Consider the following 27,466-nt stretch of genomic DNA (forward strand, 5'->3'; position numbering starts at 1 on the left):
GTGTTTACTCATGCAAGAGCATAGAAAGTCATTGTTTTAGAAGCTGAAGTCATTGTCGCAGATGAGTTTTGATAAGGACCAGCTCTGTGAAACATCCCGTTGCATGTAACCAGCCTGTCTAAAAGCATGTGCCCTTGCCATGGAAGACCCCTAGTTTCATCCAGGTAACCGCTTTAATCCTGATTAAATCACTGTAATTAGAACAAGCAAGGTTCCTCCACCTCCATATTTCCCTAATAAAACAATGCAGCAGTGTAAATCCGGTCGCTGGGATTTGCAACGCAACAATGCAGTTTATATCCATCTCTGCTGAGGAATAAAGTGTATTTTCTAACTACTAATGTTATAATGTTGCTGGCTTATTTGTCTCGATGCTTGCTATTCTTTTTCTTATTCCCCCGTGGTTTGCGTTCGCTCTCTTTGTTTTTTCCTAGCGCAACTTTGTTTATTTCAGTCTTATTTATTTGTTTCTTGGCACTTTTTGATGTTTAAATCAAACATGTTTTTAGCGAGTGGTCGGGATCATCCTTCACTATGGGAAATTATGCAAGTTATTTGTCTTTAATTGCCACAGAGCTTTTCAAACATGCCAACTTGCTGCATGTGTGTCTATACCTGTGTATATTTTTTGTTTTTATTAGTATCACTGCATGCCTCCATTGATGTGGAATAACAGAGGAAATAAAAGTTGACATAGTTTCTTCATTTTTTTTTATTTTTTTTACCCCCCAACCCCCTGTTTCCCTCTCTCTGACTTGCTCTCTGTTGTTTTTTTATATATCTGTGTTTTTCCTTGAAGTTGCTGCGACATTGTCTCATTATGTGTCGACTAGCTGTGTAAGTGTAGTTATTATGCCTGTGTGTCTTTGCCTGGCAGTACTGTTCTCTCTCTCTCTCTGTCTCTGCTGTCTCTCTCTGTCTCTCCCTCGGAGGATGAGGAGCTTTATGAGTACAACTCCTCTGAGGCGTCCTCCTCACATCTCCGGGGCGCCTGGGGAAGGGAACGTTGCATTCTTAAGAGGAGAAACCAAAACTGAACAAAGTCTACAGGAGTCAGGAAAGAAAAGAAACAAACAGCAAACTAACGAGATGGGAAGCAGGGATCATGTCAAATATATCGGGTTGGAAGGCCAATTTATAACCCATTGTTTCATGTTTTGCAATATTGAATACATTGCGCACTAACGTGGCTATGAGTGTGCACAGGGGGAAAGGGGATGCAGACCTGCATATATACATAAAACCACTTGATTTGCACATGAACACACACACACACACACACACACATATGTAGCGTACGAATGTGATCTCCAGCTCCCGGTAACCTCCCAGCTCCCACGCTGTCTTCACTCCTGTTTCCCCATCCTGTTTCCAAAATAATGAATAGAATAATTGTCATGTAACTTTGCAATCATCCAGCATTCGTCTCCATTTCCTTTTCAAGGGCAACTCGATACTGCCCTTCATTCATTGTACTATACTTCCAGGAAACGTGATGTGGTATCATCGCCAGTATTAGTGACTATATGGCTGAGAGAGAGAATGTGAATGTGTAAAGAATATGAAGCCTTTTCAAAAAGGACCTTTCAACAGGCGCAGCAGGTGATATCTGGGGAATTAGTGAGGTCAAAATATTTTTAGAGTCATCACATCTGCGAGCAATGAGAAATGAGTGGCAGAAAGAGTGAGCAACAGGTACCACCCAGTACCATCCTTAAGGCTTGACAGCAGCTATTACATTTATTTGCTCTTTGAAAACCACAGTATTTGCACTTTTGGGTGACAAGGTGATAATTCACCTCTGCACAAGTCAAACTGGTAATATTGTTACACATGTGAAATAGCACCTCGCCTTCACCAGCCATCAAAGCTGTCATCTCGGCATGGCAGAGGCACACATTGAGAGCCTGGGGAAGTGTATCACCAACAGTCGTCTTCTTCTTCTCACTAAAAGACAGACAGACAGGCCTCTAGACGGCTTAATCACTGGAGGAGCCTGTGCCCTCCAGCAACAAGGAGAGAAAGAAAGACAGAGCGCGAGAGATAAAGAAAAGGGAGGATCCCAGAGTGTGGGAAAGTGAAATGCAGAGATCCAAGAAGAGAGGAAGGAGTGCTAGTGGACTCACTTTGCTCTTAACAGAGAAACATTAGTGGCTGAGTTTCCATGCACAGTCAGTGAGATATTGGTTAAACTGTAGTTGAAGTTTTAATCAGGTTAAGCTGTTTACAAGAACCTTTGCAAGCCTGCAATTGAATTTGCCATGAATAAACAATTTAACTGAACAGTCTGGTCCAGTGACACAACCAAGAGTTTGAGGGAGAAGTATGAGCTTTGACACTGACATTCTCTGCCCTTAAACCATATTACCAGTTATCTGATCATGGAGGGAATTTTACAAGAAAACACAGCCAGAATTTCTTAAAAGATAACAACTTAAGACTTGTATTTTTGGACATAATTTCTATCGTAATAATATGATTATACTCAATTAATTACTGAGTTCTGGGAATGCAGCATCTATGGTAAAAAGAAGCGAGACAGTCAAGCGATTGGGCAAGTTTTAAAGCAAGACTATGTAACGTTTTAAAGACGAAATAACAAAATCTTCCCCTTGCATATTAAAAGTTTAATTCACAAGGAATAAAATGCAGTATTGTTCAGTTTATTACCCAAACTGTCCGTTTGTGAATATCTATGACTTCCTGTTTCAACTCTGACCAACCATATTTGTTGTTGTTGTGCACGCACACAGTTTTCCTGTGCAATGTGGAATTACACATTTACATTTGCACATATTTTGGGTGTACTCACTTTCTGTTTTACCTCCAAAATGTTAATGTTGACAATAAAGCTAAACCATTGGCTTTTCTAGCAACCTGTTTGATTGTACGACTGATCGTGTTTCTTGCCCTGTCGGACTTTGTTGTAGTGATGCTGCAGTGTTCCCAGAGCTTAGCAATTACTTTGGTGAGTACGTTACCATAACCAATAAAAACAAGGGCCAAACCTACAAAAAATAAGACCCAGTTAATAAATCAAAATGATCCTTTAACTAAGTGATGACAATCCTGCTGTTCACCACACCTCAGCGGTGACGTATTGCTGGAAGAATCATTACTGAAGTCAAATACAAAAGGATTTGACATTGTGCAACTAAAGGTTTTCAGATATACGGTACTGTATGTCCTTGTTGCTGTTGATGTAGTACTGTATTGTGTAGAAATGTTTATACTGAATGTGGGAAGGAAACAGAAATAATGGTGCAGCCAAGGACAAAAGTATGACAGAGAGTATACAGTAGATGTCCATCTGGTTTTGTTTTTGAATTCTGTCACAGTTTGTGTGTACCCTATTCAGAAAAGTTAACCATTAAATTTAACCATTAGAGTCTACTAGCTAAATGAATAATGACAACTCTGAAATATATCTATCCATGGCCTTTATGTATGCCGTTAGTAGGAGACGCCTTCAGAAATGATGTAACGTCAAAAAAAATCATGTAAGTCACATGACTTCATGTTACATGTCGTAATGTAACTTAAAACTTTAAAGTCAACATTAACTTTTGGTTTCGCATGGGACACGAACTCCGGTCTCCTGGGTGAAAGTCCTGGGTTTGTTTGACCCATACAACCACCCCACCTCCTCCTTAAGCAAACACACTTTCATAAAGGCTTTCTGGCAGCCCTGTATGTCTAATATAGACGCTAAAGGGTACCTTGTGTGTGTTTATATGACGCCGAGGGGGGTGACAAAACGTCAGTATTTGACGCCCTGGGAATGAGAATGGGCTGGTTTGAGACAAACAGCAACCAAATTTATAATTAACCACCTGATGAGGACAGTATTATTTGCAATTACCAGGTTTTGCATTACCACAAGTTTTACGTGTGTGTGTGTTTGTGTGTTTGTGGTTGTGAATGCATGTATACAGGTGTGTGAGCTTTCATCAGACAGACAGAACAGAGATAAACAGATGTTATCTGAGAATGGAGTCAAGTTGTGTGGAGAAAGTGATGATCAGTGTCACTAACACTGTTGACAACTAAAAGTGTGCCATGTCTGGGAATTTCTTTTTGTATATATACATAACTCAAGAATAGACCTACCCACTGAGCTACAGCAAAAAGGCCTTAAGTTTGAGTCTGATGGCCAGCTGAGGTCTGTCTTTGTGAGTTTGCATGTTGCATGTTCTCCTCATGTGTTTTTGTTTGTAATTCCGTGCTCCAGTTTCCACTAACCCTAACCCTAATTCAAAAATGCAGGTCAGGTGTGGTTAAAAGAGCAGTACCCAGTTTTTTAAGGTACTACCGATGATATAAAACTCCCCCAGGTTGCTAAACCCACCAAAATTCCTAGCCAAATGTTTTTGGGGACATGATCTCAAAGGCTATATGACCCTTACATCTGCTAAAGGTATGTTGGGATTCTAGTGGGATGTAAACCAATCCTTTTTTACAGCTCAGTTTCATGTCTTTAGGAAAAAAAAAATATATATATACATATTATTCGTCATGGCCAATGACATTTTGTACAGTCATTCCGAACCATGTCTCAGATGGTGTGCTGTAATCTAGGCTCTACTCTTAAATAATTTAAGAGACTTCTGGATCTCTCATTTTTAAGTCAAAATAAATTTGACAAATAACTTTTATTCTTAAGTTTGTGAATATGAGTAATACTGAGAGACTTTTATCTTTCAGTTAAGTCCAAATATTCACTTTTAGCAGTTTGATAAATACAGGCCTGGGACTCGTGTGTAATAATTGATCATAAAGAGTACATAGAAAAGACTTTAGTTACTGTATCTGTGTTATACAGACACCAGCATAATATGTGCATGTAGAATCGTGCCTAAAATTTCTGTCACTGTGTGTGTGCATGTGTTTGTGTGTGTGTGGAGCTTCATTAGTTATGCCTACCTTTCTTCCACTTAAACTAGAGAAAGTTAAAATTACACCAGTAATGCCAACTGTGATCCACTACATCTGCACTTCACAGCGAGCCCACCAATCCCACCATATGTCTTTAATTACCATCAGTGCTTTACAGAACCTATTTCACACACACACACACACACACACACACACGTCTGCCTTTTATTACAATGGTCTGCACTGCGTTTGCATGTTTGCCTTCTCCTCCATGAGAATACAGATGTATACTGTAGATGTGTGTGTGTGTGTGTGTGTGTGTGTGTGTGTGTGTATGGTCTGTACATGTCTTGCACGTTGTACTAATATGACCTCAGCACTCATGGGTTCAAATCCTTCGCAGTTAAGGAAGGCAGGAGTGCACTCTCTCTGACAGAGGTAATTGGCCACTAGCGACACAACCAGTGTTGTATTTAAGATGAAAACTTCCTTAACCCGGTGCACACACACACTTACAGACACACACACAGCTATAGAAATGTTAGGGATTGTAGGACAAAAACGGCAATGATGTCATGAGACCACATGGAGGAATCTTTTTTTTTAACTTATTATTACTATTTTAATAGAAATGTGCAGGGTTTTACACTTAGGGCAAAAGCAAAAGGCTTAACATTAGTCTAAAATGTCTGCTTCTTCTTGAGTTTATTATCTACATTTCCTAACAACCACAAGAGAAGTGGTGTAAACTATTTGCTTTCAATCAAAGGTGGGTATGGCTATGTCAAAACAACTAGCTAGCAATTTAGTCTGGACTCTTGGTGCATGTTAATTGAAGCTACACCCTTGCTTTCATCAAAAAAAGGCTTGTAACTGAACTGAATTCCAGTTTATTGAAGCCAGTATCTGTGGAAAACCTGGTATTTGTGATGGATTTCTCCCTGTAGAGTTGTGGGATGTTGTTGCAAAAGAGTCACAATAGAAGTGAGAGTTGGAAAAGTTAGTAACAAGATGAATTACACTGTCTTCAAAATAAAGCCCAACTTGAAGTACCCCAATAAAGCACACCACCAAAAACAAAGTAGACCAATTTTCAAAAGGTAGCATATATCTCAAAAAATGTCCAATGTCATAGTGAGATCAATATTGTTAAACTAACACCTAGACCTTATTTAATCCTTAAATAATGTACAAGAGCACACTTTCAGTCATTACATACAGTTCAAGAGACTACATTTTTACTGTTACACTTTCACTGTGCTTCTTGCTATATAGTGACACTTAGGCACCATCATACGTGTTCATCCTCTCAAGTCTACAAAAATAGACTCTTTTTTACTGTCATCTAATGTGTGTACAGGAGGTGACTCTCTCAGAGAGTTTTATCAGCAACAAACACCAACAAACAACAGCACTTATGAGGAGAACTATAGAGCACAATATGAGAGTACTTGTAAATTGGAAGTGATGGGTCTAATTGATGTGAGAATATACAGCATTTCCCTCTCTTCTTTCTCTCTCCTATCCACTAACTCTCTGTTTATGTAGCCTACTTCTCAAATTGCGAGAGGTGCTTGGCTATGAGCTCTGCCATTTTCTCCTCTGAAATCCTCAACGCGCTCATCCAAGTCCTACACTTCTATCAACACTTCCTCTCCAGCTTGTCAATCTCAAGTTCTGGTCCACATTCAATATATTAAATGAACAAGGGGGTTGAGGTAATGTAAGTAATATGATGTAAGGAGCAATGTTCGCAAGCAGTGATGGCATGTACAGCACTGTTTGAATAATGTAATACTTCATGTTTGATAATGCATGGCTATAGATAGGTCTCCACTGCAGCCAAGTATTGATTGCGTTAAGCACATCTACAGTACAGCAAATGGTGCTGGTTCATATCAATCTTTACACAGCGTAGTGTACCTCAGTAACCAGATACCTTGTCTGATTACAGAGACCTCAGGGCCACTGCAGCTGTTAATGACATTTATTGATAAATCCAATTCCTGGGCTAATTTAGGGAGGTGTGGTTTAATACTACAGACATGTGAATATGTGTGTGTGGATCCGTATATGTGTGTATCTGTTATGTGTCAAAGTGCAAGTAGATTCATGTGCATTGTAACCCTTTTCCCATCCTCTGGGCATATTAATGAAGAGATGGCCACTCCAGACGTGCAAGCGTGCCCTACAACAGCTACCACAGATTCAGGGGAGAATTTCGATATTAATGATTTATGCTGTATTTGCATACAAACCTAATGCAAACCCACTCAAGATAATCACATTTTGCCAGGTCTGAATTGAGTTTTATGGATATCTTTGCTACCCCCACCTTCTCCACCCACCAAATAACAGTGGAATGTATGGCTGTTGCTCTTCATGCTGCAGGTGACCTCCAACACAAGGGGTTTACAAGTGGACACATAAAGAGGGACTGTAATAGTGCATTTTACCATGAAACAAGTGTGTCTATTTTCTCATCCAAGCTTTGTCATAGAACTGTACCATGTGTAGCAGAACTGGCAGCAGTCACAATAGTAGTAGTGACAGTAGTAACAATGGTATTATCAAGAACACTGGTAGGAGTAAATTTACCCAAGTACTGAACTTTAGTACAGTTTTGAGATACCATTTCGATATAATGCTACTTTCTTCTTCTACTTCACTACATTTCAGAGTCAAATATACTAACAGATTAGGGCTGGGCTGATGAGTCGCGCCCCCTCCCACCAGCCCCCCCAACCCCCACACTTCTAGAATCACCCTGCAACCACAATCGACTCCAAGCCCAGCCCTTCACCCCCCAACCTCAGAGCCCAACCTAGAACTGACCCCTTCCGCCCAATACAGACCACCCACACACACCTCCCAACCCCCACACTCCCAACCATCATGGCTCTCCAGGTGAGAAGAGGACTTCACTCAGGAAAGGCTACAGGCCCTGACAGTGTGAGACATCATGCCTGTTTCTGGCACTCTCCACTTGTTTCCTAGATAACACATTACCTGATTGGCAGGTCACTGTTTGTAAGAATGAGGAACTGCGTGTCAGGAAGTGTAATGAGCAACACAGGAGCTCCCAGGGCACCGTCCTCTCCCCCTACCTGGTTACTTTGTACACCTCTGACTTAAGTTACAACTCAGAGTCATGCCACCTGCAGAAGTGCTCTACTTACTGCGGAGGCACAGAGGCTTCAATGTCTGCAACAGGATGCTGCAGATGTTCTACCAGTCTGTGGTGGCCAGTGCTATATTTTATGTTGCTGTGTGCTGGGGACGTAGCATGAGGGTGAGAGACAATAACAAACTCTACAAGCTAGTTAGGAAGGCCAGCACAGTGATTAGAGGAGGAGCTGGGCTGGACTCTCTGGAGGCGGTGACGAAGAAGGGGATGCTGTTCAAGTTGATTTGCATCCTTATCAACGTCTCCCACACCCTCCACAACATGCTGGTTGAGAAGAGGAGTGTCTTCCGCCAAAGACTGATACCCCCAAGGTGTTCAACTGAGCGGCACAGGAGATCATTCCAGCCTGTGGCCATCAAACTTTTTAACTCATCCCCACTCTGTCACAGTGTGGACATCAGTGAACTGGGAGGCTGCCGCGGTCCTACTGGACTCTAACTGGACTTACAATTACATTCTTTGTAACTTCTGGCAAAGTCCAATGCATCTTTTTAACTTATAACTTATAATTACATCCATTTTGCACACCTTACAACAATTTGCATACGGTATGCATGCACATGCATAATTTTACACTTTTTTTTACTTTTCACTTTTAACTCTTATGTTAGTAGTTGTGTTTTGATATTTGTTTTTTTTTTGTTTTTTTGCACTATTCTTGTATGGGTCGTTTGTGTACTGCTGCTGCATCATGAAAATTTCCTCCCAGGGATAAATAAAGTATCTATCTAGCTATCTAGAATGTTTTCGTAAAAAGTATCTATGATAAGCTGACAAAATGTGTGACTACTCAACAGAATAACTAATATTTAAAAATAGCTCCACCTTGGCAAACTACACCATTATAATACTGCTAACACATGAATGCATTTGTATTAATAATAAAATAATACCATATAATATCATATAACACATACAGGAACCATTCTGCTGCATAATACTTTTACATACTATGTAACATTAATACATTAAGTATATTTTGCTGATAATCATTACATAATTTTACTTAAAAAATACTTACTTACTTGTGGTATTGAGACTTTTTCTTAAATAAAAGATGAGAAAACTTCTTCCACCACTGACCCATAGTAGTAGTCTAAGCACTACAAGTGGTTGTGATTTTAATTAATTGTAGACACAGGTAGGTACAGTGGTGTAAAAAATTTTGCCCCCTTCCTGATTTCTTATTTTTTTGCATGTTTGTCACACTTAAATGTTTCAGATCATCAAACAAATTTAAATATTAGTCAAAGATAACACAAGTAAACACAAAATGCAGTTTTTAAATGAAGGTTATTAGTATTAAGGGAAAACAAAATCCAAACCTACATGGCCCTGTGTGAAAAAGTGATTGCCCCCTAAACCTAATAACTGGTTGGGCCAACCTTAGCAGCAACAACTGCAATCAAGCGTTTGTGATAACTTGCAATGAGTCTTTTACAGAGCTGTGGAGGAATTTTGGCCCACTCAAATTTGCAGAGTTGTTGTAGTTCAGCCACTTTGGAGGGTTTTCGAGCATTAACTGCCTTTTTAAGGTCATGCCACAGCATCTCAATAGGATTCAGGTCAGGACTTTGACTAGGCCACTCCAAAGTCTTAATTTTGTTCTTCTTCAGCCATTCAGATTTGGACTTGCTGGTGTGTTTTGGATCATTGTGTAATAGGACACACACCTTACAAAAAGTTCAACTTTTGTCTCGTCAGTCCACAGAGTATTTTCCCAAAAGTCTTGGGGATCATCAAGATATTTTCTGGCAAAAATTAGATGAGTCTTAATGTTCTTTTTGCTCAGCAGTGGTTTTCGTCTTGGAACGCTGCCATGCAGGCCATTTTTGCCCAGTCTCTTTCTTATGGTGGAGTCATGAACACTGACCTTAACTGAGGCAAGTGAGGCCTGCAGTTCTTTGGATGTTGTTGTGGGGTCTTTTGTGACCTCTTGGAGTCGTCGCTGCACTCTTGGGGTAATTTTGGTCAGCTGGCCACTCCTGGGAAGGTTCACCACTGTTCCATGTTTTCGCCATTGGTGGATAATGGCTCTTACTGTGGTTCGCTGGAGTCCCAATGCTTTAGAAATGGCTTTATAACCTTTTCCAGACCGATAGATCACAATTACTTTCTTTCTCATTTGTTCCTGAATTTCTTTGGATTTCGGCATGATGTCTAGCTTTTGAAGATCTTTTGATCTACTTCACTTTGTCAGGCAGGTCCTATTTAAGTGATTTCTTGATTGAGAACAGGTGTGGCAGTAATCAGGCCTGGGTGTGGCTAGAGAAATTTAACTCAGGTGTGAGTAACCACAGTTAAGTTATGTTTTAACAGGTGGGGTAATTACTTTTTCACACAGGGCCATGTAGGTTTGGATTTTGTGTTCCGTTAATAATAACAACCTTCATTTAAAAACTGCATTTTGTCTTTACTTGTGCTATCTTTGACTAATATTTAAATTTGTTTGATGATCTGAAACATTAAGGTGTGACAAACATGCAAAAAAAAAAAGAAATCAGGAAGGGGGCAAACACTTTCTCACACCACTGTAGGTATAGATAGTTATTAGTAGAAGATGTAGTTGTGTAACAGCAATACTAATTGTTGTTATAGCAGTTACTGTAACAGCAAATGTATAGTTGTTCTTGTAGTAGTCGTAATTATAATAATAATAGCAACAGTAGTTGTGGTTGCAGTGGAGAGACTGTAATAGCAGTAATCATCATAATAATTGTACGAACACTTATTGCTATGTGTTTACATGGGGGCTACAGCATGCAGTCCATTGCAGGGTTAACACTGACAGATAACACACTCACATTCATACCTATAGGCATCCAATAGCCTCCATTTCATTTACAGTCTTTGCATTTTTTTAGCTTCAATAGGAAGTGTGTGGTGAGAATGATCCCTCATACCACTCTAGTATCTTCCTTTCAAAGTATCATTCTGGTTCATAGTGAATTAAACTTGCCCTTTACTACACAGATAAGAAAACATACAGTTTTTGAAATCAGTAAGAGTAGCTGTATGAGCTTTGCTTGACGTACAATATAGGTTACAGTGTCGTATAATCTGATACATATATCACTGTAGAAGTACACACAGATAGCTGGTGACTGGGATGGGAGTGGAATTTGGCAGGGCAAGTTGCCTAAGGTAATGTCACACTAAGTACAACAACTCACTCATATTCATATGCAAGCACACAACAGCATGTCTTGATTTTACTCAAGTTTCCTATAATCTTTTATATTTTTCTATGCTATCTTCAGTGTCATCCTAGAGATCTGAATGGTGAATATCTATTGCCAGGAACATGGATACATAATAGCTTATTGGTTTTTTTAATTCCAATCAATGACTCAGCCTAGGACAAACTAACAACATGTAAGAAAGGCTTTTGTTCCACACAGAAAGCCTTATCTATAAAGGTCAAGCATTCCTAGTTGCAAAGGGAACTGCCCACATTACATAGCTTGCTTTCACATGCTTTCTGATTAGACAATAAGTAGGGCATTCTCAGACAAAGGCATTTCTCTATTAAATGAAACATATATCAATCTTGTGTGGTTAAAATAGTTTCACGATGTTAAGATATGCAGAGAGCCTGGTTCCATGACAATGGATCATATTTTGTCAGATGGAAAGGTCAGATGAACACATGTAGCTGCACTGCTTCATTAACAAAAGGGTCACTATTATTATATGTTATTGTATCTTCTTCTGTATCTTTATGAATGTATGCCTGTAAACATGAGCTCTACATTTCATAGGCAAAATGTCCCATTCTTTTGTTATCCACAAAAAGAAAAATATCTATTTGGCCATACTGAAACTAACACTGGGGAAAAAAATAAAACATTAAGATAAATTCTGAGATTAAATCAGACAAAATCTGCAAAATATGATATCCCAGCTAAAAGAAAGCATGTGAGTAAACTTTGTACATTAATTCAGGTAACTACAAATACTGTATCTGGCACTTGATGGATTATTATTTTCATTATTATTTTTGCTAGTTCAAATGTCTCAATTTCCAATCTGAAGGAGTTGCCACTGATAGGATCTCAGCAAACACCACTAGAGCTAAGTAGTCTTTCTCTTTTCTGCATTTTCTGTCACTGTAGTGTGTAAAAGTCAGTGTTTCAAAGCTCAACACCAACTTTGGGTTTTTACTTTTTGCCTATAGAGACACTTAAGCAACCACCCCTAAACAGCGAAACAGCATTGTAAATAAGAGAAAAAAGAAAAAGGACTTCCTTCTTCAGTCTCAAGGAGCAGCTGTAACCTTAGCAGAATCATGAAAGTTGACAGTTCATTTTTCACAGGGTCATAGATCGACGAGTCTTATAAAGTAATGGGCTTTTGGGAGCCGGCTTTATGAGAGCTAAGATAGTTAAGAGACATGTGGAGGAGATGGCACGGGGAGCTGAGGTCCTGGTCTGACTCATCCAGGGTTATTCCCTCCATGCTATGGAGCAGGAGGGAGGCGCTGCACTCCCAGCAATATAAACGTGTAATAAAGATTAATCTGTTGCTAGTCGCCAGTCTGATAGCTTCTAAACTTGCTTGAAATAAGGCTGAAATCACTTCAGAGCCAATCTCGAGACCTTTTGTGAGTGTCTGAGATTCCTATGTGGGTGTGCGAGAAAAAAAGTATATGTGTTTGTCTTGTGTGTTTAGTGTTTATGTCTATGCAGTGCTGGGAAAATTGAATTTGTGTTATATACATGTGTGTATTCATGACTGTTTATGTCTGTGGCTTTCTGCAGATATAGGTGTCTGAATATATGTTTGTGTGCTTTACAGCAGTTACAGTGCCAGTAGGGGTTAAACACACTCACCAGGTGCATCTGGCCTTTTCATGCCCCCTGTAGGTGCTCCTCCCGCTCCGCCACCCAGGCCGTTGAATGCTGGGAGGTTGTCATTGCTGTAGGCTCTGAGGACAGACAGCATGTTCATCTGCTGCTCTAGGTGGGTCTGCTGCTCAGCCTTCAACAGTCCTGGAGGACCTCCAGGAGACAGGATGCCCAGGCTCTGCTGCCACTGCTTCTCCAGAGGCAAAGCTTGGTTCTTGGGTTTTATGGAGGAGGGAGATGCGACCAAACCAGCTCCACTCTTTGGGGGCAGAGATGCGTCGTCTTGGAGTTGTTTGGGGTGGTTCTGAAGGTGGTCTGAAGCTGGACTTTCTTCTTCCTCTCTCTCCATGTCCATTTGCCCATCCTCGTCTCTTTCTTCCTCCTCTTCAGGCACTCCTCCCTCATCTTCCTCTTCATCAGAGTGATTCGGTTGCTGTCTTTTGGGGGTGGTTGAGGGGGTCTCACTGGCACTGCGCACCCCAGCCTTTACAACCTCATCATCTGATCCAACCTGGGTTTCTTCCACGTCTCCACAGGAGCCCCTCTCACCGATCTGGTCATCCCCAGCTGAAGATGCTCCTCCAAAGGCCTGGCTAGGTAGATCCAGACCCTGCTCTGCTGGGGCTATGTACCCTTGAAGTACCTGGTTGGCCCTCGGGGATCCATCATACAAGCCACCAAACCGCCTGTAGAAGTCACTCTGAAAGGGGTTGTAGGGCTGGTTCCTGTGGTTGTTCCAGCCTCCCTGGCTTTTCTCTCCGTCTCTGTCTCCATCTTTGTCAAAAACCACACAAGAGGTCTTGGTGTTGGAGGAGTGAATGGTGGCAGTGGTGGGAGAACCCTCTCCATGAAGCTCTTTGCCTGTGTCAGACCGCTGCGTTTGAGCCTTACCCAGGTGGTTGGCCTGGAGGTGCAGAGCCATGAGCTCCAATGAGGAGGTGGAGAAGGAGCAGAAGAGGCAGCCATGCCATGCCACATTATCGTGGATGGTGACTGAAGAGCCGGGGAGAGATCCAGTTGCAGACTCAGGCCTTACTGACACAGACAGATCAAGGGGTTCATACTGGGACCCAGGTTTGCCAGGCTCTGAGTTCTGTTTGGCTTCAGCCTTATCCTCTCTTTCCTGGTCAGCCGAGACGGCCCGCTTTGCTTTGGGCTCACCGTTATCATGGTAGCACTGGGCTTGGAGCTGGGCTGGACTCTGGTTGTCCTTCATATCCTTCTTCATGGAGCTGAGGACGAAGTTGTCCATGAAGGCTTGGAGAGAACCTTGAAAGTGAACTCCATTTCCCATCATGCTTTGGTAAGCCCTGCTTAGGTCGGAGAAGCTATCTGGCGCTGTTGAGACCAAGGAGGACGGGCCATCGGCAGTCTTCATGTTCTCAGCTGAGGAAGCAGAGTCAAAATGGCGTTCTCCACGCTCCCGATCTCGGTCGTGCGGAGACATCATGCCAGCTGATGCCCACTGATGTGGCAGCAATGGACCAGCCCTGAAGTCTAGGTTGGGAGGCATGCCTTTGAAAACATTGCGGAGGACATCTGGTCGAGCAAAGATACCGCCACCGGCTGTCTTCCCATGATCCTCTTTGTGGTCAGAAGAAGGGGTGTGGCCAGAGGATGGGCCTGAGGTGGTGGAGCCATTTTGACGCTCGCGGTGGTGGCGCTCCAGGTGGTACTTCAGACTGGCAGACTGGGTGCCGGCATAGTCACAATGAGGGCACCGGTAGGGTTTCTCTCCTGAGAGGCCAAGAAACAGAGAGAGAAACAGAAAGGGAAAGACAGGGAAAACAGTGAATAATTAACCTGATTATTAGATTGACTGGATATCAAAATCTATTTATTGGAGCAGGGAATGTGGACCCTAGGGTCATGTAACCTCCCTGAACAAAGAAAATTAGGTCAAATGAGTAGAGCTCACAAAAAAGATATGCATTTCATTAACTACTATAAAAAAGAAGACATTTTGCAGTTGCCTTGCTTTCTAGTTGGTATCAAAACACATGTAAGTAAAAGTAAAAATGTAAAATAGAGGAAATAGAAGTTTAGAAAGAAAGAATGCAAGCACAGAATGAAATACACTACAAGACAAAGTGATAATGAACAGAATCCTGAATTCAACCAACAATCCCAAGTTTTTGCTCTTCCACAGAGAGCAGCTCTGCTCTACTTGATGTGTACCTGTATTATTACACGTGTGTGTGTATTGGGACGGGAGAGGGGGTATGGAGTAGACAGCCCCGCCAAGTGAGCCATCACTCACATACTCATCATAAAAAACATTTCACCATATAGTGCTTTCAGTCCACTACAAGAGATAATATTTTCAACTGACAACAAAACTGTCTTGATGCTATCTGTGTTTGCACAAGTAAGAACTGGGGTTGAGGGTGCGGCTAGATCTCTGTTTGTGTGTGTTTCTGTGCATCTGTGTGTGGATGTGTGTTTGAGTGTGTGCCTGCAGTGGGGTCATCATGCCTCTGTTCTGGCCTTGTTTGCTGTCAGTCCTGTGCCTTGGTGATGAGAGTGCAATTTCTCGGACAGTCCCTATTTGCAGTTTATCTTGAGAAGCATAAATCAGCCACGGCATAAGATCTCCTCGACCACTTCCACACTGCGGTGTACTGAAAACAAAATATGGATGATACACTACGATGTAAAAATAAGTCAATGAGTATTAAAAAAAAAAGAAAAGAAATTGACGACATTGACGACATTGGCGAACTACATGCTTGTTGCAGTGAAGCCCTATGATAAAGAACAATATGATTCACAGATCAAAGGTATTACGGTAAAAGAGGGGTGAGTCTGTCCTGTAACATTTACATATATATATTTATGCTGCATATCCATATTCATGAATATTCTTTGTAATGGTATAACACCAGTATTATTCTTCCAGAAGTGGATCCTTATATTGAAAGAGAACACATCCTGCTAGCAATTATAATAGGCTTGGAGTCTGAGCCAGATTTGGATTCATTAAACAATGAACAGAGAAGGAAAAAATGCTAAGCTTGATTATTTTTTTAATATATACATGTAAAAAGTTCCCAGAGTAGAATTTCTGTTATAGGGATAACAGTGACTATGTGAAAAGAGGGGATTGGTGGAAAAAGAAATAAAAAGGGGTGGTTGTAGTGTTTTGCGTGTGTGCACATTTCTATATATACCGTATATGGCCATAAAATGTTTAGATTATCCACATGGATACCATTTTATAAAAGAAAAAAAGGCATTGTTACGCAAGGCTGGTTTGAATGATTTAAGTCGGGCTGTGTAGTAAATCATGGATATAATTAGCAAATGGCATACTGCTCAAGTAATTTATCATTATTTAGAGGGCACCATTCCAGAAAAAGACTCTGCGATCTGCAGACCTACTGCAGAGTTCTCAAATACAGGGTCACAAACACCAACTCAATACAATATTGATACAGGAGAGAAACGAATAGGAGAGTATACAAAAGAAAATTGAAGGTGGAAATGCTGAAGAGAGGAGAGAGTAAGAATAAAATAGACAAGAAAGGGGAAAGGGAGTGTGCAGAGAGACAGATAGCCCTGACTATAGATAGAAAGACAGTGATTTGATATCTTTACTCTTATGCTAGAGTGGCTATGAAGCATAGTATATTTAAAATAAACCATACGAGATGAGCTTTTAACCCAATAAGTGCTTCTCCTGTGAGCTGCCTAACAGAGGCTCAGTGCTGATTTAATAAGGAAACGTCCCTGATGCAAATGATCATTCTCAATTCCTCTAACTGGACAAAATGATATTCTAGGAGCCAAATTAGACAGAAATTAGACTGATCTGATCTTTTTTTCCTCCTCTGTCTTCTCTTATAAGAGGTTGTTAATGTTTATGGGGGAGATTAATGTACCATCTACATATCTAAAATGAGAACGAAAAGCACAGAAGACTGCATGTTTGATACTCTCCTTTGATGTGTACAGAGTAAGGAAAACTGAAAATAAATACAAATGCCCTCAGAGAGTGATCAGTTTATTCTAGTTTTCCATTAAAATTAAGCATTTAAATATATCTGGAGCGAGTGAGACAGACGACAAGTGCATTTCTGCATCTACTTGTGTTTACGTATGCGTGTGTGCACCATTTGGAATGTGTGTGAACACATGTTTATGCGTGCTTGTCGGTCTGTGCCTGTGTGTATGTATGTGTGTGTGTTTGTGTCTTAGAGGGCCATTTGGACTGGCTAAGACATCTGCTCCATCATACGTCAGGGGTCTGGTGTGACATCTGGGGAATATACTGTATCCTGCCTTGCAACATTACACACAATTTACTGCTAAAGGTCATTATGTACCCGTTAATCCACTTTTAATTGATATCAGCGCAAACAGCACAACCTCCCAGCCACATGACAGATCACTGCCGCCACAAAACTAGAAAATTGCTATTTGGAAGTTAAAAATAGAATGGTAAACTTTTTTGCTGTTGTCTGTCTTGGCTTTGTTTAACTACTTTGGGCATTTTGTTCCTGACAAAGGTTAATGATAGAAGGGTAAGAAATGCACCAGCAGCTCTCTTAGCTTTGACCTGGAAAAACTAGAGCTCATAAACATCTAAGTGACACCTCTGTGGCTATATATCATCCTTCTCCTGATTGCTATGCTGGAATCTGCTCCTCCACAGTATAGTAGTTTGAACCTCATGTTGCATGTACTGATTTCATCTGACTTTGCGTGAACTATGACTATAAAAACAAGTAAAGATAAATACCCCAAACCTGTACAGAGGGGCAATTAAAATGGCTTAATAGATATGACATACTGGAAGATGAATTTCCATTTGGCTGGAAGGATGGAAAAATTGGGATGTTTGAGAGACTGAATAATGGATCGAACCTGTTTTACATCTGTTTTAAGTATATCTGCTTAAGTTAGTGGCTAGTCGTGAATTGAGAATGCTTCTAATATTGTCAGGGTTAACAGTTCAATTTCCTTAGATGTGAAAGCACCATAAGTGCACAGTATATTCGCTCAGGAACTTTTTATAAATGTGTCCACTCAATGGCAAATGTGATACATTAAAGGATAAGGCTGACATTTTTCAATATTTTTCTTAGATTTTCTTACTTACTTATCCTGTCTTTGGCAGTCAGCACCAAGTCCATTTGTTCAAGATGTAAATCTTTGAAAACTGCTCACAAATATATACGTTTTTTAAAAACAAATACCCAGTTATTCCCTAAAACAGCTGGGCACTGTAGTTTTTGGCAAATGTTAATCAAACAGGAGTCAATAGTACACTTGTTGGGGACTATTTTTTGTTGCAGATTAATAAACATTTGGTGCTCTTGTGAGTATTTATAGCACCAGGACGGTGTATGTGGGATTGACTCAAAATATATTATATATGGCACAGAGGAGTAACATCTATCTATCTATCTATCTATCTATCTATCTATCTATCTATCTATCTATCTATCTATCTATCTATCTATCTATCTATCTATCTATCTATCTATCTATCTATCTATCTATCTATCTATCTATCTATCTATCTATATATATAGTGTTTTGACTACTTGGTAGTAGGATCAATTCATTGTTGATTTTGGTATTTTTATGGGATTTGTTGACAATGTATATATATATATATATATATATACACACATACATACAGCTGCTAATACTGCCACAGAGGGGAAAATCACACCATAAATGCATAATATATGCATGAATTTTGGATATAAGTGTGTACAAAAAATATATTGCAAATATACTGAGATTCTTATACTGGACACTGATAGGAAATGGAGAAAAAAACAGAAAAAAGGGAGCACTGACAAAAAATGTATTAGGTGGCAGATACTCGAAGGAGGAGGAAAGAGAGGAAGGTGGAAAAGGAGTGAGAGGAATGGAGAGGGAGATCACAGGTCCCTCTTGATTGATCCTGATTACAAGGTTAGGTTAAGGTTAAGTGACATGGGCAAGTCCTACCTTTCCTCTTTCTCTTCATCCCTCTCTTTGTTTCCCTATCTCCTCGTTTAAAGGTGAGTAGGGACTCTTATTGGTTATGCGGCCCTTCCTGAAGTTATGTGTGGCTATTGTCAAGAGTGAGGACCTTTTTATTTTTTACACACAGCTGCTTACTGCTAAATAGTGCCTTGTCCAGAAGGGGACAATCTGGGCCTCTAATTGCTGTCACTGAAGCCTAGATTCATTATGTGACTTTCCCATTAAAATGTGAGCATTAATTTGTATAATGAAATATCACCCTCTGCAGTGTGTTCATTAGCTGTGGCCCCACACTGTAGCACCACAGCCGCACAATGTTAGCTACCTAGAAAACTGTGGTTAATTTTGCTAATGGATATTTTCCCACTCACTGTTCAAGAGGAAATTAATACTGTAACATTACCTCTTTAACTTTTGGAGAAATTTAAATTCACTTCATTCCTTTCAAGCTGGTGTTAGCCGCTCATTAATCTCTGCGTTGCTTTGCACAATGCTGCCTCGGCCGGCTTGGTAAGCAACTCCATTGTGTCACTCACATTGCATTAGGATGAAGGGGAGCTCGGCTGTCATCTGTGAATTTCTCTGCATTGTCACCAAAGCACAGAGAGGATTTTTAGCCGCTGTAAAAGTCATCTCGTGGATGTAATCAGGATGTCACAGTGGAGCTGGTATGATTAGGTTATAGGAATGATTTAATGGCCACATGTGGGGGATGCATCAAGCTGTTTGTCTCTCATGTAGAACACTATGCTAAAGCTGTGCTTAGATAGGCCCACATCCAGAGATACATTCCATTCCAAAAGACAACATCCTTACTAACCTTTCTCAATTTTGCTCCTAAGTGTAGAGGGTTCTAGATTAAGCCTTTTATTTCGTTGTATTTTTGAGATATGAATGGATAAATGTAAAATATACTGTGGATGAAATTAGATGGGCCTACTTGTCTGTGTGTGTTTTGCCAAATGAGTTAACGCCGGGCCTGGGTTGAGGTCTCTGCTTCCTCCATGATAAAATATGGCCCTCGTGGGTATCCTTACCGTAATACTCAAAGCAGACATAACTTACCTCTTTCACCACCACATAACAGATGCCCCTCCGAAAACCACCAACCATCCCCAGCTATGGCCTGGCTGTGACCTAGATGCGCTATTTAACATAGGGATGCTAATTATATGAGTATACACCAGACCTATTAGTAAGCTACTGTGTAAAGCTTTTTTCTCTAATTCCTTTCCAGATCTGAGGTACAGTATGTGCCTCTTATTCTGCCTTGTAAGTTCATGGAGAAGGAAGAAAAAAGCAAGGGCGACAAAGAAGGCGAATAAGAAGAAAAGCAAGCATTGATTGTTCACCGTTTTAGCCTTGACGAGACGGCACTCAAGGATTACTTACTTACATTTTGCAGTATAGAAACTAACAAAAAGGTCAGGACAGTTGGACTTCTGTATTTGTGTTCACATGATTGTGTTGGATGTAGTGTAGTTTTATTTTTCTTAACAGACCATCTGCTTATTTAACTTAAAAATGTGACATTACTTACTATGATATATATTATGACTACAAACCTTAAAGAAACCTCTGAAAGAAAAATATATTTTTTAAGAATTATTAACTCCTTTACCGATAAGTTACAGGCATTCACATGTATTCCTATCCAGGTGATCCCAGTTACCTGTAGGTGAGAATCTTATTGCCTTGCGCATACTTGACTGGACAAATTGTGGTTACTCCCTGTTACACCCTGTAACTGTTCAGTTACGGCACCTCTAACCATGTGAATACTCTGCACTTGATCAATGTACATTTTCTCAACAAATATAATTTCTGATTAATCACTGTAGTCTGTTATGAAGCAAAAATGCCAATATTCTTTTTCAAATTGACTTTGAATCAAAAGTGATAATTTGCTGCTTCTCTCTTTATATATACTGTATATATATATATATATATATATATATATATATATATATATATATATTTTATGAAACATATTTGGGTTTTGGACTGTTGGTTGGACAAAACAAGCTATTTGAAGGCATCACCTTGGACTTGGGAAATTCTGATGGGTATTTTGTACTATTTTCTGACATTTTCTTAACAGCCCAATATCCCTAGGAATTACATCCATATTGGACGAAAATTTATGTCAAGTTCCAACATTCAGTGTCATCGCTGGAAGTAGTTTGCCATTTACAGTATGTAATGAAGCAGAAAGTAAGGGTGTGTGGATGTGTTGCCTATTCCTAACCATATTTATTTTCCATATCCACTTTCCTAACCTTAAGCATACCATATTAGATATTGCAGAAAACAAAACCACTTTAAAAACATTAGCATTGAACATAATCCAGGGTTTTGTAATCAATATTGACTTTCTTGTCTAGTGATAGTGTTGTTTATTAATCATTCTGTCCAATTTGGAAACACTAACTTGCTCTGAAACGAACTGGGAGGCAGAGAATCACCTTACAAACTTATACAGTACTTTACACATCAGGCCCTCCAGCTAGAACCAGGTGTCCTTGTTGTAAGGTGACCTCTGCATGGTCTAATTGTGACTTTAACCTGGATAGTCAGTGGGGCGTTTGTACCTTGCAGAGGGTTAGAACCCTGGCTATTGTCAACAGTCCACATCATTACTCTGACTGCATCCTTAACCTCCCAGCAACAACCAGTGGACAGGTTATCACAGAACTCCCTGAGCCCTGGTTGGTGAGATGTATGGGCAGAGAGCACACAGCTCAGAGGGTTAGGACGCTTGTCTGAAAAATAAAGCTAAATTTATTAGACACATCATCTCACGCATATCCCTAAACTGTGGACAGGCCGGCTTTGTTTTGGCTTGAAAGTTATTGAGAGTTAGCGAGTGTGAAATTGCCCTCTGAGTGATGTCATTGGAGGACACTGAACCCTTGTTGTGTTAATTAGAGCTCAATGAAATGATGGGTATGAAAAAACAGAATAATAACCTTAAGCCTCAGTGAGGGACACTGAAACACATATTCCTACTTGTGAAGTTTTATTTAGTTGTCTTTATGTCAATTTGAAGAAAATGTATTACAATAAAACATCTGATAAGACTACACAGAAAATATATCTAGGATTACATCTCATGGACAAAGCAGGATAATGACTTAGGTAAGAATTACAGTATGTGTTACTGATTAACTGGGATCACTGGGTTCTAATGGTACTGCTTATTTTCAGGAAATTGTGACACTGTGATTTTTGATCATTTTAATGGAGGTAGTTTGTACTGCAAGTAGGTTTCTTTTGTTCTTATTTAATATCCAGAAAAGTATCTTGACATATTACTTTTTAGTCTGGCATTAAAATAAATCTAGATTAAGGGCTTCTCAGAGACAACTAATGCAGTATTAATTACAAAACTAATATGCAATCAATTGATCTGCATCATATCCATCATATCAGAGGCAGATAGACTCCAATATCTGATAGGCCAATATTCATAAAACAATATGTCAGTCTAACCCCAGCAGGAATGTCAGTACAAGTAGTAAAGTAAATTTTGCATGAATTACAATAAATGTTTAATTGCTGGAGAAATGCACTCTTTGCCTACACTTGGCTGTGGAAGTGATATCCGTGGATGTACTGACCTGTGTGTATCCGCAGATGGACTTTGAGATGATGGGAAGTGCGGAAAGACTTGCCACAGTAGGGGCAATCCTTGGAGGACGAGCCCAGACTGCGCTCACGATGCTGGGACAGAGACGGCTGAATGCTCCCCGCTGCCTTCCCCAAGTCCTCCCCAACATCTGGAGCACACACACAGACAGCACAAGGAGGGAGAGACAAATGGAAAGTGTGTTGAGTGCCACTTCAAACCAGCCCTCCACACATCACAACACAAGACGTTTTTTTTTTTTCTTTCTCCTCTGCCTGTCTCTCATTGTCCCTCGTTTTGCTTGCTCAAATGTGTGAACACCACACAAAGTCAAACGCATCAAACGGGTTCACGGGCCGCGCTATTTTTCCTCCCTGACAGAACGCTGACAGTTCATAAGCTTTTCAGTTTCTTTAGAAACACCACAGTCCTGAGATACCCCCCCCCCAACTCAAACACACACACACACACACACACTCAACACTGCCACCTGCACCACTGCCTCTCCTTTCTCCTCCTGTTTTTCTTTTTTTATCCTTGCTATCATCATCATTCCTATTAAGCATATGCTGGGTTGCGGTGGAAATTAACAATGCGAAATATGACAGAAAGAAAAAAGAGAGAGATAGATTTGGCTATGTCAGCATCGCAGGATCTCCACGCATCTCTTCCTGCGACCTGATTTTGACAGGTAGCTGTCAGAGATATGATAGGGTGATAACGGTTTTGACCCCGCCCTCCGCCACTTCCTCCGTGCGCCAAAAAACGATGATGCACAGTTTAGTGCAACAGCAGTCTGTTATCAACACAATCACCTTCTGAATATGAATCTAAAGATGAGTGACGACAACCTGGGAATGTGTTGACAGCAGCATAATCTGGGGTGAGGGTGTCATCATCTGATTGTACACACTGGCCTTGTTGTACGAATGGTTAAGAGCCTGTGATGTGCTGACAGTCATGAGATTTCAGTCAGAATTTAAAGGCCCTTTGCAACACAGTTAAGTTCAAAACACAAGGGAAAAAAGCTTGAAAGAAACAAAACGGAATACACAACAGATGCTTGATATGTCTTGTATATTGAAGCTGTTAAATTAAAAATATCTGTACTAGTTCCAATAGCAGTCATTGTGCAGGAGGTTCAACATCAACCCACACAGCGCAGAACTGTCACGACAGATTTACGTATTTCATTGCAAAGTAAAAATTTGTATGAAAATATTGTTTCTTTCTTTTTTTATTTTGGTGCTTTCTTATTTTTCCTTTTTTTGTGCAGGCTGTCATATCAATCTTTATTCATCTGAAATGTGTTCTGGTAAGCAAAAGAGAACCGGCAAGCACGAGACGTTATGAACTTTGTGGTCATAAACAACAGTGACATTGATCTCTTCTTTGCTGAGGTTAAAAAAGAAATGTACCGACAAAACCTGTCCATGGTAGTCATAGCTGTATTTCATCATAAACACACAAAAACAGAGTCTGTGGCCTCCATGGTAAAAAATTATTTAGCATGTCAGTATGCGCATGACCCAAAGAAGCATAAATACGGTTACAATTTTTATTTACTTTCTAATCTGGCACATGATTTGGTATGTGCATAGGGAGGAGGGGAGGGAGCCAGAAAGAAAGAAAAATAATCAGAATCGAGCAACCCACTTAGGCAACCACGCTGCACAATAAGGAACATTTTTTAACAGTAGCCTAATCTTTTCTTTTCTGTCGCTCCCCACCCCATTCCAACCCCTCAGTCAAATAAGGTTTACAGAAAGGAAAGACCCAAGTCAGCAAGTCCTCTTCCACGCTGACACTAACACACAACTCCATTCAGCAACGCTGCTATCAGGCTGAAGGCAGTTTATCAAAACTGAAACTGAAAGGCAACCTAAATGTAAGTCTGTGACAATACACAGATGCTAAATACCAACTGCTTCTACTAGCAAGGAGAAAGAAGCCCAGTGGATCTTGGTTTAAAATTATCTTTCTTTTCACATAATTTTAAACAATGTGTAATGTTACACAGAAAGAGTAAGAGAAGTAGAAAAAGAGGACTGAAGAAAAAAGTATGCAAGGAAAATAATCCTATGCAGAGTGGCATTCAACAAGGTTGCCCATTATTTCCACCTGTATAATGATAGGGACTGGGGATTCACCCTCCAAAAATGTAATTAAATGACAACTAATAAAATGTGTTGGGTTGTTAAAATGGAACGTAGAAAACAGTACTGCTTCATTATATTTACTTAATTCCACTTAAAAATTGCAACATTTTCAAGGAAATTCTGTCTATCATGACAAATTTTGTGGCCTTCATGATACAACATATTGCATAGCTTGATGCAAATTATACTAAACACAAATTGTATGTCAAATATCACAAGTGAAAATGTAATTTCCTGCATAATTTCAGTATTGTGTTAACACATTAACTGCGACCCGACCCTATTTTTTTGCATTTTCATTTGAATGCATATAAAAGACAGCCTGTAGACAGAAAATAAATAAATAAAAGTGAATACAATTCCCCCAGTGCTTGGTCCACGACTGCACCATACTGTAGCCATAGTCGTCTCCTCATAAACATATTTCAAGCGCTCTACTGTACAGATCCCTTTTTGGCAAAGGTTCCCCAGATCGTGTAACAGACAGTGGCCCACCTGCCCACCCCAGATGGGGCTAAAATTAAAAAATCCAAAACACAGATTAGAAGCAGGACAAACACCAGACCACACTTCCAAACATACAGACACATACACACAGACACACATATACAAGCTCTGCATGTCTGTCTCTCTCTGTCACACACACACAGCCACACGTCCTTGTGTGTCAGGGTTAATAGTGCTCCTGTAAGAGGAAGACTCACTACTGAGAGGATGAGAGTGTGCTCTCCTGGCATAGAACAGCCCTTCAATAATAAATGGGCTTCACACATTCCCACACACACATAGTACACACTACAAAGAAAGGTAAAACAGAACTTTGGGTGGGCTTCCTTGCTCTTCTCGTGAGTGTGTATGCAAGAGTGTAAGCACACACGCATCTATAGGTACGCACACGTCTAAGAATGCACGTCATTCCCAGGCACTAGCTGGGTGTCCAGCATGGTTGTCTTTAATCAGTTGACTGATCCGCAGCTTTTAATGCGGCTGTTCCAATTACTGTAAAAGTCATCCTGCTCCACATAACCACAAATATTGACACTTTATTGCACAACACATTTATGACATTTTGAAGGTCACCCCGTATATTAGGCATCATCGTTCACAGCTGGGTGTGTGATGTGGGGAGAGACTCTCGATCGCTTGTTGACACCCAGCTGTAACTATACTCCGAGTATTGATTTTCGTTCCCATGTTCCATCTTTTTTTTTATGCAAAGAAGATTCACTGTAGGAGACACAACATTAAAGTGATTGTCACAGGTGAGCCTTTGGCTGTTATATAAAAGCCTGTAAAGGCCAGCTACTATTACACTTTCTCTTTAGTCACACTATTATACAATTAGTAAGACCTGACATTTTTGTACTTATATTCAGAATCTTTAAATTTGACCATTTTGCTAAATTACTAAAATTGTGCATTCAAAAACAGAAAAGCTGGCATTAGGCCATCATTTCGGAATCATACTAATAAAAATTGTACTGGGTTGGCAGATTTGCACCATATATATTAAATGTCCAATAAAGTCTTGGGTGTATCAATGCCTTAAACTTTGTTTATGAAAACTTGCATTAATTAAGTATAAGTACACTGAATACAAAAGCAAATCATTACATGTTTTCCAGTTGTTTTTTTTCTCTGTATCTCTGGCAGAGGATATCACAGGAGAAAAAACACTGTCTAGAATAATTTAATATTTGATATTTAATAAAAGATCAGCATTTACAAGCCAATCTCTCTCATCTAAATTTGTTGCAAGTGTCAAAGGCCGCCACTGAATTTACATTTTTTATTTCAGCCAAACCTCATTTTCTGGCATTAATCCCCACAACAGGTATCGAGATTCATATCAAGAATAAAACCGCTAAATAATATCTTTTAATTGAACATTCAAACCAATACTACTTCATTTTTTCCAAAATTCTCCCATCAAACTCAAACATCCAAACAGTTTTAATCTATTGGCTATAAAAACCCCTCACTCGCCTCTACCCCAGGAAAAAACATGACAAACGCAGAACTGTGACTGTGCTAGTACAAGAATATCACAGAGAGAAAAAAAGAGAAATACATGTATAATTCAGCTGTATCTGATCTGAGACCAGCTCCTCTCCCCTCTGCCTTTACTGGTGTCACGGCGGCGTAATGGAACATGCCAGAACAAAGGCTCTGAGATCAGATTGGAGCAGAGTTGAGCAGGCCATCTGGGAGGCAGGCTGAGTATCAGTCACTCTGCCTTCTGTCTGCTGCACTCACACTCCCCTCTATGTAACTGTGTGCAAGAGTGCAACTGTGTGTGTAAGTGTGTGAGACACCTCACTCTCTTCCGATTGCACGTCAACAGGATCTAGCAACAAAGCTACTGATGCATTGCCACTGCGGGGATACGCCACCAGGGCAGCCTCCACGACTGACAAATATATAAATTGATAAGGATCTTTGTGTGTGTGTGTGTGTCTGTGTGTCAGTGTTCATGTGGGTACCCCTGGGATAGGGCACGCTGCCTACTCCTTTACAGCGACCACACCCAGTTTGGAGAACAAAAAAAAAAATAATCGTGAACAACAGCAAAAATAAACAGCAAAGCCAATGATTGTGTGTGCATATATGATACTGGGGATGTGGCTTGGTGGGGGGAGGGGGTTTGCCAGTTCCTTAATGGTGCTCTTTCAATCACACTTTGCACTCTAAACGTTCTGTGGTTTTGATTAGTATGATATCACTTTCAGGAAATAAAACTAGGGGGGAAAAAGCACATCAGTCATAAAAACACAAGATGTTTTGCTTC

General features: G+C 40.2%; 1 protein-coding gene across 14 annotated transcripts in view; it reads right to left on the reverse strand.

Moving 5' to 3' along the window:
- The window catches only part of znf536 (zinc finger protein 536), a 226,008-nt gene that overhangs the window by 56,994 nt on the left and 141,548 nt on the right, over positions 1-27,466 (reverse strand). For all 14 annotated transcript variants that reach the window (XM_044192965.1, XM_044192983.1, XM_044192903.1 and 11 more), the window contains 2 exons: positions 22,512-22,670; positions 12,895-14,646 (listed from right to left, as the gene is read on the reverse strand). In XM_044192965.1, the coding sequence (XP_044048900.1) occupies positions 12,895-14,646; positions 22,512-22,670 (1,911 nt within the window). The remainder of the gene's footprint in view (positions 1-12,894; positions 14,647-22,511; positions 22,671-27,466) is intronic.

The sequence above is a fragment of the Siniperca chuatsi genome, linkage group LG1 (genome assembly GCF_020085105.1).
Source record: "Siniperca chuatsi isolate FFG_IHB_CAS linkage group LG1, ASM2008510v1, whole genome shotgun sequence".
Taxonomy (NCBI): Eukaryota; Metazoa; Chordata; class Actinopteri; order Centrarchiformes; family Sinipercidae; genus Siniperca; species Siniperca chuatsi.